General features: G+C 40.2%; 1 protein-coding gene across 1 annotated transcript in view; it reads right to left on the minus strand.

Annotated features, from left to right (window-relative positions):
• Positions 1-2159: 2159 nt before the first annotated feature.
• Positions 2160-18710, minus strand: part of LOC124803302 (odorant receptor Or2-like) — a 91620-nt gene continuing 75069 nt past the window's right edge. The window contains exons 6-7 of the mRNA XM_047264485.1: positions 15154-15315; positions 2160-2293 (exon numbers count right to left, since the gene is read on the minus strand). Coding sequence (XP_047120441.1) covers positions 2231-2293; positions 15154-15315 — 225 coding nt within the window. The 3' untranslated portion in view covers positions 2160-2230. The remainder of the gene's footprint in view (positions 2294-15153; positions 15316-18710) is intronic.

The following is an 18710-nucleotide window of genomic DNA, read 5'->3' on the forward strand; positions in this document are numbered from 1 at the left end:
ATTTGTGCACCGCCGCCGTCAGTGTCAGCCAGTTTGCCGTGGCATACGGAGCTCCATCGCAGTCTTTAACACTGGTAGCATGCCGCGACAGCGTGGACGTGAACCGTATGTGCAGTTGACGGACTTTGAGCGAGGGCGTATAGTGGGCATGCGGGAGGCCGGGTGGACGTACCGCCGAATTGCTCAACACGTGGGGCGTGAGGTCTCCACAGTACATCGATGTTGTCGCCAGTGGTCGGCGGAAGGTGCACGTGCCCGTCGACCTGGGACCGGACCGCAGCGACGCACGGATGCACGCCAAGACCGTAGGATCCTACGCAGTGCCGTAGGGGACCGTACCGCCACTTCCCAGCAAATTAGGGACACTGTTGCTCCTGGGGTATCGGCGAGGACCATTCGCAACCGTCTCCATGAAGCTGGGCTACGGTCCCGCACACCGTTAGGCCGTCTTCCGCTCACGCCCCAACATCGTGCAGCCCGCCTCCAGTGGTGTCGCGACAGGCGTGAATGGAGGGACGAATGGAGACGTGTCGTCTTCAGCGATGAGAGTCGCTTCTGCCTTGGTGCCAATGATGGTCGTATGCGTGTTTGGCGCCGTGCAGGTGAGCGCCACAATCAGGACTGCATACGACCGAGGCACACAGGGCCAACACCCGGCATCATGGTGTGGGGAGCGATCTCCTACACTGGCCGTACACCACTGGTGATCGTCGAGGGGACACTGAATAGTGCACGGTACAGCCAAACCGTCATCGAACCCATCGTTCTACCATTCCTAGACCGGCAAGGGAACTTGCTGTTCCAACAGGACAATGCACGTCCGCATGTATCCCGTGCCACCCAACGTGCTCTAGAAGGTGTAAGTCAACTACCCTGGCCAGCAAGATCTCCGGATCTGTCCCCCATTGAGCATGTTTGGGACTGGATGAAGCGTCGTCTCACGCGGTCTGCACGTCCAGCACGAACGCTGGTCCAACTTAGGCGCCAGGTGGAAATGGCATGGCAAGCCGTTCCACAGGACTACATCCAGCATCTCTACGATCGTCTCCATGGGAGAATAGCAGCCTGCATTGCTGCGAAAGGTGGATATACACTGTACTAGTGTCGACATTGTGCATGCTCTGTTGCCTGTGTCTATGTGCCTGTGGTTCTGTCAGTGTGATCATGTGATGTATCTGACCCCAGGAATGTGTCAATAAAGTTTCCCCTTCCTGGGACAATGAATTCACGGTGTTCTTATTTCAATTTCCAGGAGTGTATATATAACATAGTTCACGCTGAAAGTTCTTTTTATCAGTTTACTGACTGACAGGTAAAAAGTATCATAACAATGTAATAGCCAGTTACAGTAATTCTTCCTACTTGTCGAGAAGCATGGTATCTAGATGTTACTGGCGTCACAAGGAAACTTTATTTTAGCTTGAATAATAATTCCAAGCAATTTATTTAATTGAACCCTCATAAAATTATGTTGCAAAACAGAAGACAATATTAACTATATGCCTATGAAGAAGAAAGACTTAATCGTTCGACTTCCCTGTGTACTCTTCATACATTTTTATAGGTAATTCTTATTTGAAGTATTACATGACTTTCGGTTTTGCTATTTTATTTTGAAGAGAAGCTGGAAAAACTGAACTACTTCTACTTCAGCACACCTCGTGTCAAAGGCCTTTCACAAAGGAAAAGAAAAAAATAGTGGTCCTAGAAGCATATTTTACTCCAGGTATGAGAAAGTGGTCATGACAGACAACGGACTTGCAATGATCGTTGGTTGAAACAACGCTGGATGGGAAAAGATGGAGGTTGACATCAAAGCTCTGCAAATTTGGCAGCACGAAAGCTAAAATGAGGGATAAATTCAGTCATTACAATACTTCTAATGGTAACACAAATGCCTCATAAGAATATTTATGAAAGGTTGTAACCGTAAGCATTTGCAGTGAAGTTTTTATGTACGTTATTGCCAACAGTACATTGTATGTATTGATGATGAGTTGGAAATGTCACACATACCATGGAACATGTTTTATCAGCTGTGGCTGGAATAGGTTCCCATCTCCTTTGTGGCATTAATTTCAGTGTGTCACTGAGCTATTCACTTGACACGGTGATTCGGACATTACTTATTATTTCAAAAGAAAGGATACAAGTCTTCACTACATAATATTAATTGGTGTTATTCATGTCATAGTTTTGTAACACAACAAAGCATTAAGACAAATTTTCGCTACTCTTGGTCATCCTTGAAATTTCGAAGAATGGCGAAGAATGAATAAGACACATTGACAACCTGAAAAGAAATAAAGGAACAGTTAGAAGCTATTCCTAGAATTATTACACTGTTACTTAAGAATTCTTAAGTCATTACTTTTTAGTATCTATTACCTGCATTAACATAGCCAATATAATTTCTGTGCTGCCATAAAGATTGTAAGAAATAACGGTTTTATTGGTTAACAAGATAAAATTATCAGTGCAACAGTTGTGTCAAAGTCAAAGAACGTGCTCTTTATTCTTTTGTCCCACTTCATTTTCTAATGATAGAACATTGCAACACTTTCACAGGCTCATATATTAAATGATTTTTGGTAAAATGCGCTAAATAATAATAGGAAGTATGACAGTGAATAAGGTTATCTTGAATTAATAACAGTTGGTGGACAATGAATATGTGTGATTGTTAGCATTAAAGATTATTAAATTATTCTATACAACCGCGGGACTCCTAATGTTACATACACATGCTGTACACGTTGTTTCCGTCAGAACTTAGGAGACGACAGATAAACACAAGCAGTATTTATATTTATCAGATTGGTGCAGCACCGCACACTGCAACAGCATATGTGAGAATGTTGAGGAACTTTTACCCTGGACGCCTCATTTCTTTTTTAAGTGACATGCCGTGATGAACAAGGCCATCAAAGTTATTGGCCTGGCCATTTTCTTCTTGGGATATTTGCAAGAGCCTATCTATATTAACAAAACTCAAGGATTAATGAACTCTGCTGTTAAAGAGGTGGATTTGACCGGAAAACGCCTGTGACTTCTAGCAGAGAGCTCAAAAGTGTATTCAAGAGACTTAACACCGCTTGGTTGACATAATGTTTCGTAAATAACTATGAAAGCCAAACATAAGAAGTTAACTTTGACTTTTTGTGTGTGAAACATTTTACTTTAAAATCGCCATAATATGGTTCAACTGAAAACCGTTTGTTTGGTGTAAGTCAGCTTTTAAATGCCATCTGAAAGGTCAGGTGGTATAACATCAAGCAATGTGGTTCAGGTAACATAACGCATAAAACTCTGAAGACAAATATTTGTGATAGTCCAGTGTAAATATCCTGTAAAGCCAATATGAAATATAGAAGTTACATTGTTGTGATCTGTGTTCAAATTATTAGGCTGAACACATGTACACAGCCATTAAGGTAGAATTATTTAGGGAGATACGCCATAGACAGAATCTTCTCTGTAAACAACTGTTTATGATTTACTAAATTTGTTTTCTTAATTCTACATCTTTAAGAACTTCTATAACCTTCATGGATCTAATAAGCGATTATGAGTGAGGTTCTGGACTACCTGTCAAACAACTAAAAAGTCGTAACCTCAATACCCAAGAGGTGCCACATTTATCGACATAAATCACGGAAATCTGACATTAAACAGAGGCCCGTGTGTGGATCACCCCTGAGTTGGCTTACTAGACATACAATTAATTTAATTACTTCAAACCCACAGCAAAATAAATGACATCATAGGGAATGAGAATGGGTGTGGTGGAAAAATTAATGACAAAGACCTATGGTATCACAAAGAGAATTGTTAGCTAATATCAAGTTGAAGAGAGAATAAACATACAAATAGAAACTTCAACTGTGTAACTAACTGGAATTTACGTGTAAATGAGACTGGCTACTGTGAGTGGAAGGATGTCAGTCTAGGTAAGCGCACTCTGCCGTATTGTTCCACTGATTGGTCTCTCACGTCAAGATACAATTAAATATACAATGGACACTGGGAGTAACAACTGCGAGTACAGCTGCTATGAAAAATGAGGGTCATCAAAACGATTGATAGGCTTTTGAATTTTCCGAAGCTGTGCAACATTACTGATACAGCCGGTGAAAGACGAGACACTGTTGTCAGTGTGCGGGCTCTGCTGAAGTGTCGTACTGCGGGAGATGACCACCACATCCGCTGGTGATTATCGCACAAGCGCGAAAATATGAAGTTTCGCCCGCGTGTCCGGATGTCTTTACAACTAACTACTCTCCCTCCGTAGAATCGAAAGAACTCTAGCGACTGTCCTCCACGATGGTCGAGAAGCAATTCCTCGTCTCTCCCTTTTAGCTGAAAACCTTATGAAAAACAGCCATTCCTCCCGATGTTCTCGAATTAAGTTATCATGGCCCATGGTTACTCTGCCAATCATCTTTTCTAGCAAGAAGACCTGATCTTCCTCAATCAATCAATGCAGTGCAGTACACATTCTGTTCTCTGAAGAAACAGCACACAATGCCTGGAGGTCCTGCAGCCAAACTCCCGGCTCATTTCACAAGATGAGGGAAGCTTCCTAGTGAAAACAAGCTTCGTCTAGTGCATAAAATGATTTAGTGGGCGCTGTTTCGGTGGGGCGTGGTGGCACCTAAGAAATCCAACATCCACAGAAATTGGCTGTTCCGTCTCACCGCTGTTTTAGCTGGGCGCCAGCCCGACGTTGCTTTGCCTGGACCAGCACATGGGATAGGGAGACCAGGCTCCCACACAATGCCCACTCGCTAATGAAGCGGGCAGACCTGCGCCAGGATGCCCGGCGTCGCCATTTTCTAAAGAAGTGTCATTTCGGGTTCAGCCAGGGCGTTCCCACCCTCTTGCTTGGCCGCTAGCGGAGCAAGCTCGGCCCAGGGCCCATTTTGGTGACTCTAAAGGAATCCGCGAACTGGCTTGCTGCTTGGAGAACGTTCTAAAGCTACTCCTGCTGCAGTGGTCACCTCCAGTATCCAAAAATCTGTTTAATTCTATTACTGCTACTGAAGTCATGCAAGTACTGTGAGATCAGTCAGTGGTTTACACTATCCCTAATAGTCCACCAGATTAATATCAATCAGGGAAAATTTCGATACTCCAAAGGCGGATGAAACTGTATGATAATAAAAAATAATAGAAGAGGTCCCTGACGGGTATTACCACAGCAGTGGCCTGTCCAGAAGGCACCGCCGTCTTTCAGCTATGTGACACAGAAGGAGGTAAATCGACTTAGAAAGACTGTGTACACTTCGCTTGCTACTGTATGCATACTATCATTTGCTACCATATCAGTGTCAATAGGTAAACCATACTCTTCAATGCTATAGAACAATCAAGTTACAACAATATTGATACTCATGTGTTTATATATAGGTAGGACATAGTTTATAATCTTTTCTCGGTGTTGGTTGTCTGGAAGATTAACTTGTGCACCAGTCGATTTTCGGATTGCCAAAGTGCACAAATTGCAGAATGCTGTTAAATACAGCGCAGCAGCTGTTTTATAAGCTGCGGTCAGACATGCATAATCCCTTCCATAGTTAAACATGTAGCTTAAACAATTTTCTTGAGCTGAGGAAGATCTCAAAGTTTGTATTAATCATGTATCATGTTACATTGTAAGATGGGCCGGTGAAATTTGTTCACTACTGGGTTTGTGATTTGAAGTATAAGTAAATTACATATATTTACAGTTTGTGCTCGCCTTTGTGAAACATCCTTATGGTTATTTACGATAACATTGTTAGTCCCCTGGTAGTCTTATTCCTTCACACAGAAGTACAGGTTCGATCTTAATTAGTCACACATATCCATTATGTCAAAAATTCCTGCTAAAATTCTGTTTTATATAAAGATCCATAAACTAATAGCCATCTACACGAAAGAGTTACAGTATTTCAGATAACTGGTCAATTTTAACGTATACAAACTTCCAGTTAGTGGATTTCTAATATTTGCTAGAAGTAGTTACCAGTTACAATTATTCCAAATATTCCTCTCAACGCCACAGTATCTGTCCTTCATAGCAGAGTTCTCAGCTTCTTCATGACACCATGACTAGTCCCCCCACTGCTAAAGTACTAATACATAATGGCATCCCTCTCCTAGACCTAGTGCTTCAACAAAAAACACCTTCAAATTTCAATTATTTCTTCTGAAAAATGCTTTTTTAAGCGTATGTTTAAAATCGGTATAGTGTTACTGAAGTAATATGAAACATATAGTTATAGTTAACGAATTATAGTTGACATATAATTGTTGGTTTCTGCGGTTACATCTGACTTCAGATTTTTCCCAAACAATACAGTCAGATATAGCATCAAGTAGTTACCAACTTAGTAGAATGTACATGTTACCCCTGGAGTGCTATTCCCACATCGCAAACCACTTGTTACCGGTGGTACAGCAGGTCTTAACAACGGTACTTTGTAGGTAATAAATTGTTGTTATTTGAAACATATGGAAGCCTGTTGACGTAGTAGACAAAATTGAGGTTTTAATGTCAATTTTACTTTTTGACACTAAAATCACGATTCTTTAATACTGGTCAATGTTTTCGAGGGAAGTGTTAAGGTCATGGTCTAATGTGCAGTTGGGGTGATATGGGACACCTGATACGTCTAGGTAAGACTCTCATGGGTGACACGTACGTAAGCATCCTGTCTGATCACCTTCAACAGTTCATGTCCATTGTGCATTCCGATGGACTTGGTCAATTCCAGCAGGACAATGAGACACTCCACACGTCCAGATTTGCTACAGAGTAGCTCGAGGAACACTATTCTGAGTTTAAATACTTCCGCTGGCCACAAAGCTCCCCAGACATAAACATTATTGAGCATATCTGGTATGCCTTACAACATGCTGTGTAGAAGAGATCTCCACCCCTAGTACTTTACGGATTTATGGACTCCCCTGAAGGACTCATGGTATCAGTTCCCTCCAGCACTACTTCAGACATTAGTCGAGTTCATGCCATGCTGGGGCTGCACATTAGACTGAACAGTCCCCTGCATACATGCAGGGTCTATTGGATTCATGAGGATCTCTCCATACCCGTACACTTCCATCCGCTCAATAAAATTTGAAACGAAACTCGTCCGACGGGGCAACATATTTCCAGCTATCAACAGTCCATTGTCGTTGTTGACAAGCCCAGACAAGACGCAATGCTTTGTGTCGTGCGGTCATCAAGGGTACACGTCTGGGCCTTCGGCTCCGAAAGTCCAAATCGATGATGTTGAATGGTTGGCACGCTGACACTGGTTGATGATCCAGCATTGAAATTTGCAGCAATCTGCAGAACGGTTGCACTTCTGTCACGTTCAACGATTCTCTTCAGTCGTCGTTGGTCCCATTCTTGCAGGATCTTTTTCCAGACGAAGCGATGTCGGAGAGTTAATGTTTTATCGGATTCTTGATATTCACGGTACAATCGTGAAATGATCGTAAGGGAAAATCGCCACTTCATAGCTACCTAGGAGATGCTGTATCCCATCGCTCTCGCACCGGCCATAACACCACGTTCAAACTCACTTAAATCTTGATAACCTGCCGTTGTAGCAGCAGTAACGAATGTAACAACTGCGCCAGACGCTTGTTGTCTTAAGTAGGCGTTGCCGACCAATGCGCCGTATTGTGCCAGTTTACATATCTCTGTATTTAAATACGCATGCCTATGCCAGTTTCTTTGGCGCTTCAGTGTATGTCCATGTGTAAGAAAATAATGTGCTGTAATCAAGCATCGAATTTGAAGTGTCCATCCACACATGGAGCACTGTCTTCTTCAGCATGATAACGCCAGACCACACACAGTGCTATGACATCTGCGTTTCACTGTCATAAATCATCCTCCACACAGTCCAGACTTGGCTGCATAAGATTTTCAACTATTTCCAGAACTTAAAGAAACCTTCGAGGACTTTACTTCGATGACGATAAAGCAGTTCAAGCACAAAGAAGGTTGTGGCTCTGTCAACTATGTCAAACATTCTACAGTGACAGTATCGAGAAACCGGTCTTTCATTGATGGGAAAGTGTTTGTCGACAGTGTGGCTGTGTTGAGAAACAAATATGTAGACATGAAGAATAGAGATGAAGAACGTTAAAAAAGTTATTTTGTTAAAAAGCTTAAAGTTGCCACACAAAAATTTCGCAGGCATTGCTTTTCAGTACGTGCTTATAGACTGTGCTAGATTTCGCGTCGTCTGTTTCTGGATAGCCATCGTTTCTCAGTTACAGTATGTAGGAGGTTTTTATCACAAATGTCAGTTCGTTTCATTTTTATCGTTCAGTGGATAGTTTGGATATACAGCGCAATTATTTGCGAGAGAACATCCATCCACTTATATGATACACGAAGTTTAAAACACATCCACATACGGAATATTACCATTTTGTTCAAATTTTCAATGATACTTGCATTCATCTGGGACAATTCTGAGTGGTGCTGTGTACCAAACTGCTAAATTAACGTCATGACATACCAATTCTGAATCCGACCACCATGATCGGTTTGGTGTTTAACTTGCCAGAGAAACTCTATCTGCAGCAACTGTTTTGTGCAACTTCCTTCCGAGTCTGTGTCGGCCAAACGAAAACGGAAAAAATTGTCGATAATGCAACACATAATGATGCATATATCTCTTTCTTCTCTATAAATGTTAGTGCATTAATAAATCTAGGTTTCTTTTTATAATTCAAGCGTTTCCTTAGCTTCAGCGACCTTTACCAGTTAACCTCAGAATGATGATAGTATGGCTTCCTTCTTCAACTTTTATATTCTGGAAACTTTTTCTGGTAACTTTTCACAAATTTTAGCGTATCTTTTAGTATTTTCTTCAATTACGACAGCGCTCGCAGATAACATATTGTCTGTCTGCCACATGTTCTCGAAATTTGTAGTAATCTGCTGATAATTCCCTTGGATTTTAGCGGTAACCAGTGGGTGATTCTTCTCAATTTCCCTAGTTTGACGCTTAAAACATTCGTTGTTGTTTAACTTTTTGCATCAACATATGGGCAGATGTTCTATCTATGCAGCCCTTTTCTCTCAGCCTGAATGCTTCAAATGTGTACATACTTTTTCATATATAATATATGATGATGTAATTACCTCTTCGTTTACTTCATATGTATGCCATCTACATTAATTTCTCGTCACATACATACATCTATCATCTTTTAATAACGATCTCTTGGAAGTTTCATATTTATCATCCATCATTCAATTTTTTGGTTTTATCAATAACGAAAAAGCTGTACTGCGTGTTATTCCAGAGATCTCTGCAAATAACTATAAATTCAGTGAATGTCAAGTCGGCTCCTATTTGTGCTTGATAGGTATGTTTTAAATCCATATTACCTTGTTATAAAGTGACAATACGGTTGTATTATTCCTTACCAAGCGTTTTGGAATCCGAGAATATGTCTGGCTCAAATAAAAAATACTTGCTTCCATATGAAGACTGAAACAGCAACATTTTCGCTTTTGATCCTGATAGTCCACAGTAAAATCATTAAATATAAACACAGCATTCATCTTGATTCTTTCTAGCGGTGGTATATCACTGCTTTCACAGAATATCATGTATGTTATACCGTCAGTATCATCCAATAACTCCTCTACACTCTGGTATTTGCGCTGAAATAAAGTTTCTGAAAATTAATACACATCTTCGAAGTGAACTCCATCCACATGCGTTAACAATGATACTGTAACATTTATTGCTGTTATCCAAAAGACTCATATTTTTTGTCGTATATTGTAGGTCAGAAGTGCTCCATTCTTCTTCTGTTTTTCAATAGGGTTGAGGTCCAGTCATCTACTATAATGTCCTTGTGTGGAGAGTATGTTTCTCCCACCAAACCATAATAATGAATACTTCTTTGCTGTATCATATAAGAAATTTCGTAAACAGAGAAGAAACGTTCATATGTCTCGTACTTTTTCATTTAATATACTCCTACATGTAGCAGGATACACGAACATGTTCAAATAAGAAGTTACTTTTATGTGCACTTATGGTATAACGCAGTCATATACAGGGTGCTCCTTTGATAGTGACCGGGCCAAATATCTCACGAAATAAGCATCAAATGAGAAAAAATTACAAAGAACGAAACTCGTCTAACTTGAAGGGGGAAACCAGATGGCCCTATGGTTGGCCCGCTAGATGGCGCTCCCATACGCCAAACGGATAATAATTGCGTTTCTTTTAAAATTGGAACCCTCATTTTTTATTACATATTCGTGTAGTACGTAAAGATATATGAATGTTTTAGTTGGACCACTTTTTTCGATTTGTGATAGATGGCGCTGTAATAGTCACAAACGTATAAGTACGTGGTATCACGTAACATTCCACCAGTGAGGACGGTATTTGCTTCCTGATACATTACCCGTGTTAAAATGGACCGTTTACCAATTGCGGGAAGGTCGATATCGTGTTGATGTATGGCTATTGCGATCAAAATGCTCAACGGGCTTGTGCTATGTATGCTGCTCGGTATCCTGAACGACATCATCCAACTGACCGCAAAGTTCGGCGGATAGTTACGTTATTTAAGGAAATAGGAAGTGTTGAGCCACATGTGAAGCGTACCGCGACCTGCAACAAATGATGATGCCCAAGTAGGTGTTTTAGCTGCTGTCGCGGCTAATCCGCACATCAGTAGCAGACAAATTGCGCGAGAATCGGGAATCTTAAAAACGTCGGTGTTGAGATTGCTACATCAACATCGATTGCACCCGTAACATATTTCTATGCACCAGGAATTGCATGGCGATGACTCTGAACGTGGTGTACAGTTCTGCCACTGGCCACAAGAGAAATTACGGGATGATGACAGATTTTTTGCACGCGTTCTATTTAGCGACGAAGCGTCATTCACCAACAGCGGTAACGTACACCGGCATAATATGCACTATTGGGCAACGGAAAATCCACAATGGCTGCGACAAGTGGAACATCAGCGACCTTGGCAGGTTAATGTATAGTGCGGCATTATGGGAGGAAGGATAATCGGCCCCATTTTATCGATGGAAATCTATATGGTGCAATGTATGCTGATTTTCTACGTAATGTTCTACCGATGTTACTACAAGATGTTTCACTGCATGACAGAATGGCGACGTACTTCCAACATGGTGGATGTCCGGCACGTAGCTCGCGTGCGGTTGAAGCGGTATTGAATAGCATATTTCATGACAGGTGGATTGGCCCGCACGTTCACCGGATCTGACGTCCCCGGATTTCTTTCTGTGGGGAAAGTTGAAGGATATTTGCTATCGTGATCTACCAACAACGCCTGACAACATGCGTCAGCGCATTGTCAATGCATGTGCGAACATTACGGAAGGCGAACTACTTGCTGTTGAGAGGAATGTCGTTACACGTATTGCCAAATGCATTGAGGTTGACGGACATCATTTTGAGCATTTATTGCATTAATGTGGTATTTACAGGTAATCACGCTGGAACAGTATGCGTTCTCAGAAATGATAAGTTCACAAAGCTACATGTATCACATTGGAACAACCGAAATAAAATGTTCAAACGTACCTACGTTCTGTGTTTTAATTTAAAAAACCTACCTGTTACTAACTGTTTGTCTAAAATTGTGATCCATATGTTTGTGACTATTACAGTGTAATGTATCACAAAGCGAAAAAAGTTGTCCAACTAAAACATTCATATTTCTTTGCGTACTACGTGAATATGTAATAAAATGGGTGTTCCTATTTAAAAAAACGCAGTTGATATCCGTTTGACCTATGGCAGCGCCATCTAGCAGGCCACCCATAGCGCCATCTGGTTTCCCCCTACAAGCTAGACAAGTTTCGTTCTTTGTAGTTTTTTCGTTTGACGCTTATTTGGTGAGATATTTGGCCCGCTCACGATCAATGGACCACTCTGCATATATTGCTATACATGGATGCACAGCATGCACTGATACACGGTATGATGATTTTGTGTGTAAGATGTAGATGCTGATACTCTTTATTAAGTCGGTGCATCGTTTTTACGGAAAACTGTACTCATATGGCTGCCGGTTCTCGCGTCCATCGATAGCATGTTAGGAGACACAATTTGCATACATTTAATACTCAAAATTAGAAACCTTTACAGGTCATGGGAAGACCCTATCACATACTGCATGGTTGCCTGATAGCACTGATGGAGCCTTTTTAGGTGATGTATAACGTGATCAGCGACGGGCGACGCGTAGCAATGTTGCCACAGCCAACTTAAGTTCGTGTAATTGTTCAAACACTAAATAAAGCATCCCTAAGTGTTTAAATAAATAAAATACCTGTTCTTGTCCTGTTAACGTTACATGAAGACGTCTGACACGGAGAGGAGGTAGCTGACATGTGTCTGACCTCTCTGCTCTGGTTGACATTTGAAAAGCTACGGCCCGATATTGTTTAAGCAGTAAACCGTTTAAAGAAAATGTTCACGCTTCAGCAATAAATAAAAAAAATGTTTCTCCTACATGTTTAAAACACTACACACATGCCTGACGGCTATGGTTTGTAATAATAAAACATAGAAGACCAATTGCGTCACATACACAAGGTGCCACCCTGGATTTTTGAAAAACGTTTCCCGCCATCTTAGGACTAACGTACTGTCTTCAGTAGTATATACGTCCACTGTAACTCAACACAGGTGATCCGTATTGGATTTTAATGTCAGTAGGGTGGAGAGGAGAGAGGAGAGGGGGGAAATATTTTGCCTGTCCTAGAGCTATCAGGAGGAGGGGCAATGACGTTGACCTTGATATTAATAAGTGTTTGAGAGGGAAGGAACGTGGTCTTTGCGTGTGTTGTGTCTTGTAGACAGCAAAAACTGGCTGCAAATGCTCGAGATACAATTATCATTCATTCACCAACACATGAATGATGTCATGACCGAAAAGTAAATGAATGCAGTTGATAATTTTTATCTCATGCTGGTTAAAAGTCAGACATGAGCACACCAGATTTCGACTTATTCTTGAAGGTGAAAATCCTATGCAGAGACATCGTCTTTTTTTCTTTGGCTCAGAAATTCCATGCTGAACTGCTGAACGTAAACGTTGTATGGAACAGTTAAGTTTTCCAGGCACTGAAACTCTAAAATGAAAGTGATTCAGAATCACTGAGAGTATGGAATGCTGAAGAGATGCCTTGAAACAAATTAACCCACAGATAAACAATACGTTTTATGTAAGCCTGCGGGCTTTCATAGTCATTGTCACTGAAGGTAAAATCATCTGGATTGTTAGGCGATGTCACGTTCCTCTTCAGTTTCTTCAGCTTCTTGCACAAACGAAGTTTCAATCTCTCTGTTGGGGATCTTCTAGTGTTCCCAGTTAGCTGACCTGCAACACCACAAGATCCTGATGAAGATCCCAACAGACGGGTTGAAATGTTTGTGTTAGAAGAAATCGAAAAGGAACATGACACGACCAAACAAGCCAGAAGATTTTACCTACAGACAAAACAGCGTTTTCCTAAAATGAACGCCGCATTTTTTTACTCAGACAGTTATTCATTTAAACTTTTATTTCATTTCACAATCGATTTTGACTTTTTAAGCTTTTAACCAGCGATTAGTAGCATAGAAAAGCATGCTGTACTACCACTATTAAATAGCAACAAAGTGGCATGAAAGCAAATTAACAAAAGGTTTGTAACCTAGGAAAGGTGTCACATATATACAAATGGCTGGACATTCACAATTTCTATTTAAATTCGTTTTTTTGTAAATTTAATTGTTAATGATGATTAGCCAGTAGCTGGTGCACATAAGTAGGGAAATGTAGAAAGACAGAATGCTGACCAAAGCAAAAAAGCGAGGGCAGTCTAATAATTTCAGAGTCCTCAGTACACAGATTTCTGTGTGTATGAAAAGAAAAAGGAAGCTAATAAAAATGAAATAAAAGTTAAGTTTTAAAATATAGAAGTTCAAACATTTAAAATTACACTTAGTTGATAGACAATTTTAACAGTCCTAAATGTTAGTGTATAAACTATCAATAGTTAATACTATTTGTTAGTGTGGAAACTACAAATGTAATTGTTACTTTAGATTCAATTAGCTGTGAGAAAAATAGGAATAGTGTGGTTATGTTTGTCTGATGATTAGTATATCTGTTTGATTTGTAAGTGAATTAAAATTTACTTCTCCAAGAATATTTATTTTCTTCCCTTTCATTCTATTATGAATTTGATGTTTCTGGTAAATGTTTTGGAAAGTGTGTTTTTTGTGTATGAGATGTATCGTTAGAGTGTGGTGGTTCTGTTTGTCCGATGATTAGTATATCTGTTTGATTTGTAAGTGAATTAAAATTTGCTTCTCCAAGAATATTTATTTTCTTCCCTTTCATTCTATTATGAATTTGATGTTTCTGGTAAATGTTTTGGAAAGTGTGTATTTTGTGTATGAGATGTATTAGAGTACGTGGACAATTTTCTTCACATATTGTGTGTTCTTTAAATGGAATACTGAAAGTTCTTCCGGTTGGCCCAATTATACCATTTCACAATCGTCAAACCCAGTTTTATATATTTCTAACTTATTTAATGTTCCATTCTATGAAAAGTGTGTCTTATAATCCTTTTAACATGGTTGTCGGTGTGAAATCCAATTTTATTTTCGGTATGTTTAAAAATGTTTGGTTCTTTGTTTGATATGTTACCGTAAAACGGGGAAACTGAGAAATTTGTCTTTTTTAACTGTTTTTTTTTTCTCTGGAATAATGTCATTCCTGGCTGATTTTCGTTTGTGCTTTTCTTTAATCACTTATGCTTCAAAATCGTTCTCTTTGGCTAAATTTTCAAGGATTGTTATTTCTTTGTTAATCTCATCCTCATAGCTACATGAAAGAATGCTTTTTTTTTATAATTGCACCTTTTTCTTTCTCTTCTGTTCGTCCTGTGTCGTCTTTGCGAGTTCTTTTTGTTCGATTATGAACAATGAGACTGTTTCTTTTATATGCTCCTCTATAACTTCCTTGCAATCTGTACGTACTCGTTCATTTTATTTATGAAATTTCCCTCATATTACATGGTCGCTGCAATTAAGGCACGGTATGAGACAGACATTGTTCCAGAATTAGCCTCCTCACCGCCACGAATGACTCCCTGGAGAAGGGGAAGAACCCTCCAGCGGTGATTCGCAGAGGTCTTTGCGCGCGGTGCATCAGCAGAAGCAGCGACTTCTTGATGGAGAGGGGGCATCCCTGCAGTGACGTCACTGCGTCGTACGCCGCCACGGCCAGGTTCTCGCTCTGCAACAGTCCACCAGCACCCACTTCATTAATGTCCACGGTTATGTACACAACAGTTCCGTGCATGTAAACATCTTCTGTTACTTTATCTCTGGAAGAAACTACGCAAGCTTTAACTCGTTTCGAATTATAAATAAATGGATCAGGAGCTTTGATAGCCTACGATTCACGGTCAGAATCACACTCGAAAAATTACATTTTGAACATTATCACACTTCTCATAATTCGACTGTTACTCACGCTCAAACTATAGAGTTCACGACACATCTACTTCAAGATAAATTACAATTGGCACCCCACAAAGGCCAGTCATCAGTCGTTTACTGCTCCAGCCTTGCCTAAAGACACACCCCGTTAATTTTAAGCAGGGGGAAGGGCGAGATTGCCTCCAGTTAATGAAAGTATTTCAAAGTGGAACATTTGCGCCGCAGTGAGACTACGCTGATATGCCGCATTCTTCCAGCGAATTTTAGCGCTTCACAGATAGCAATCTGATCGTGCATCTCAGGTCTGCAGTCTACAGATCTGAAAAAGGAGGAAGGGAGTAGTGAGAGGCTGAAGCTTTGGTTTGCGCTCAGAATAAGTCCCCTGAAAATTGCCAATGAACGAAAAAGAATTGGAAAAAATAAGTTAACATATTTTCATATTTCCATGCACTGATACATAGCAGTAATATCTTTGGAAAACCTTCCGTTCTAAGGAAAGAGTATTATGTGAATGAAATGTAGTAACTAGAATTACACAAGATTAACTTGAATTCCACCGAGAAAATTTCGGAGGTTTTATAAAGATGTTTTCTCAGTGACTCGATACTAGGAACCAAAAGTCTTTTGTCAGTGATTAAAGCGTAATTTTTTTCGTTTGATTTCTTAATCCTATTTGTCTTCGTGTCTGTACCGTATTGAGATGCTAAAAGTAGTATATGAGTTTTGCTATTTGAGCAGCAAAATAACTGATAATTGCAGAAGTAGAGAGGATAGAAAATGCAGACTAGCAATAGCAAGAAAAAATTTCTGGGCAATGAGAATGGGTTGGCGTCTAATCAATTTAATGTTAGGAAGATAAGTTTCTTTATCCTAACACACAACTACTTCTCCAATGAGGGCAAGGTATACAAACAAAACTACGGCACAGCCAAGGGCACCCACATGGCACCCTCTTACGCCAACCTGTTTATGGAGCACCTAGAGAAATACATCCTTTTCTTTATGAGTTATCAGTGTTCTGATTAGTTTGATGCGGCCAGGCACGAATTCCTCTCCTGTGCCAACCTCTTCACCTAAGATTAGCACTTGCAGCCTGCGACCTCAATTATTTGCTGCATACACTCCAATCTCTCTCTTTCTATAAGCTTTTATCCTCTACAGCTCCCTCTAGTACCATGGGAGTTACTCTGTGACGCCTTAACAGATGTCGTACCATCCTGTCCCTTATTGTCCTTTCATCGCCGATTCTCCTGAGAACCTCCTCATTCCTTATCTTGACAGTCCACCTAATTTTCAACATTCTTCTGTAACACAGCATCTCAAATGCTTCGATTCTCTTCTCTTTCGGTTTTCTCACAGTCCATGTTTCACTGGCATACAATGCTGTACACCAAATGTACATTTTTCAAAAATTTCTTCCTCAAATTAAGGCCTATATTTGATAGTAATAGATTTCTCTTGGCCAGGAATGCCTTTTTCCAGGTGCTAATCTGCTTCTTATGTCGTCCTTGCTCCGTCCGTCATGGGTTATTTTGCCGTCTAGCTAGCAGAGTTCCTTGACATAGCCCACTTTGTAATGACTAATTATTATGTTAAGTTTCACGCTTTTCTTATTTATGCTACTTCTCATTAATTTTGTCTTTATTCGAATTACTCCCAATCCATATACTGTACACATCACACTGTTCATTCCATTCAACAGGTCCTCTAATTCTTCTTCACTTTCACTCAGGATAGCAATGCCATCAGCGAATAGTATCATTGATGCATGAATTGAACAGTAGGGACGAAAGCCATCAACCCGGTGTTACACCCTTTTTCTCTTCTTGTTCTCTCTTGGCTCTTGTACGTATTGTATATTACCTATCTTTCCTTATAACTTACCCTTATTTTTCTCAGAACTTCGAATATCCTGCATCATTTGACAGTGTCGAACACTTTTTCCAGGTCGACAGATCTTACGAATGTATCTTGATTTTTCTTTAGTCTTGCTTCCATTATCAACTGCAACGCCAGAGTTGCCTCTCTAGAGCCTTTACCTTTCCTAAAGCCAAACTGGTCGTCGTCTAACATATCCCCGATGTTCTTTTCCGTCCTGCTGCATATTATTCTCATCAACAAAGTCGATATATCAACAGTTAAGTTGATTGTGTGATAATTCCCACAATTGTCAGCTCTTGTAGTCTTCGGAACTGTGTGGATTGTGTTTTTCGAAAGTCAGATGGTATACCACCAGACCAATATATTCTCCACACCAACGTGATTAGTCATTCTGTTGCCACAGCACACAATGATTTTAAAAATTCCGATGGAATTTTATCTATCCCTTCTGCCTTATCTGATCTTAAGTCTTCCAAAGCTCTTTTAAATTCTGATTCTAATCTGGATTCCATATCTCTTCTATATAGACTCCTGTTTCTTCTTCTATCTCGTCTTTCCCCCATAATGGCCTTCACTGTACTCTTTCCAATTGCACTCTTAATATTACCACCCTTGCTTTTAATTTCACAGAAGGGTGTTTTGACTTTTCTGTATGCTGAGCCAGTCCTTCTGACAATCATTTTTTTTTCTATTTGTTCACATATTTCATGCAGCCATTTTGTCTTAATTTCAGTGCACTTTCTATTTATTTCTATTCCAATTGATTTGTATTTCTGTATTCCTGAATTTCCCCGAACCTTTTTGTACTTCTTTCTTACATCGATCGCTCGATTGACTTTGATACCCAGCGTTTCTCCACAGTTGACTTCTTTGTACCTATGCTTTTCTTTACAACTTTTGTGGTTGTACCTTTTAGAGATGTCCATTCCTCTTTAACTGGATTGCTTACTGTTCTAGGCATTATCACAGTATTTATAGCCTCCGAGAACTTGAAGCGTATCTCTTCATTCCTTAGTATTTCCATATCCATCTTCTTTGCGCATTGATTCTTCCTGATTAGTCTCTTAAACTTGAGCCTAATATTCATCAGTACTAAATTGTGATCTGACTCTATATCTGCTCCTTGGAATGCTTTACAATCCTGTATCTGATTTCCTAGTCACCCCAAACCCCAAACCTCTGGTCTCGTTTAGGTTCGTTGATGATACATTCATGATCTGGACTGGGCCAAGAAAAATATCCTTATTACTTCACAAGCTCAGCACAATCTCTCCGATCCAATCCGCCATGTCTTCTTCATCTCAGCGT

Source organism: Schistocerca piceifrons, chromosome 6, assembly GCF_021461385.2.
Source record: "Schistocerca piceifrons isolate TAMUIC-IGC-003096 chromosome 6, iqSchPice1.1, whole genome shotgun sequence".
Taxonomy (NCBI): Eukaryota; Metazoa; Arthropoda; class Insecta; order Orthoptera; family Acrididae; genus Schistocerca; species Schistocerca piceifrons.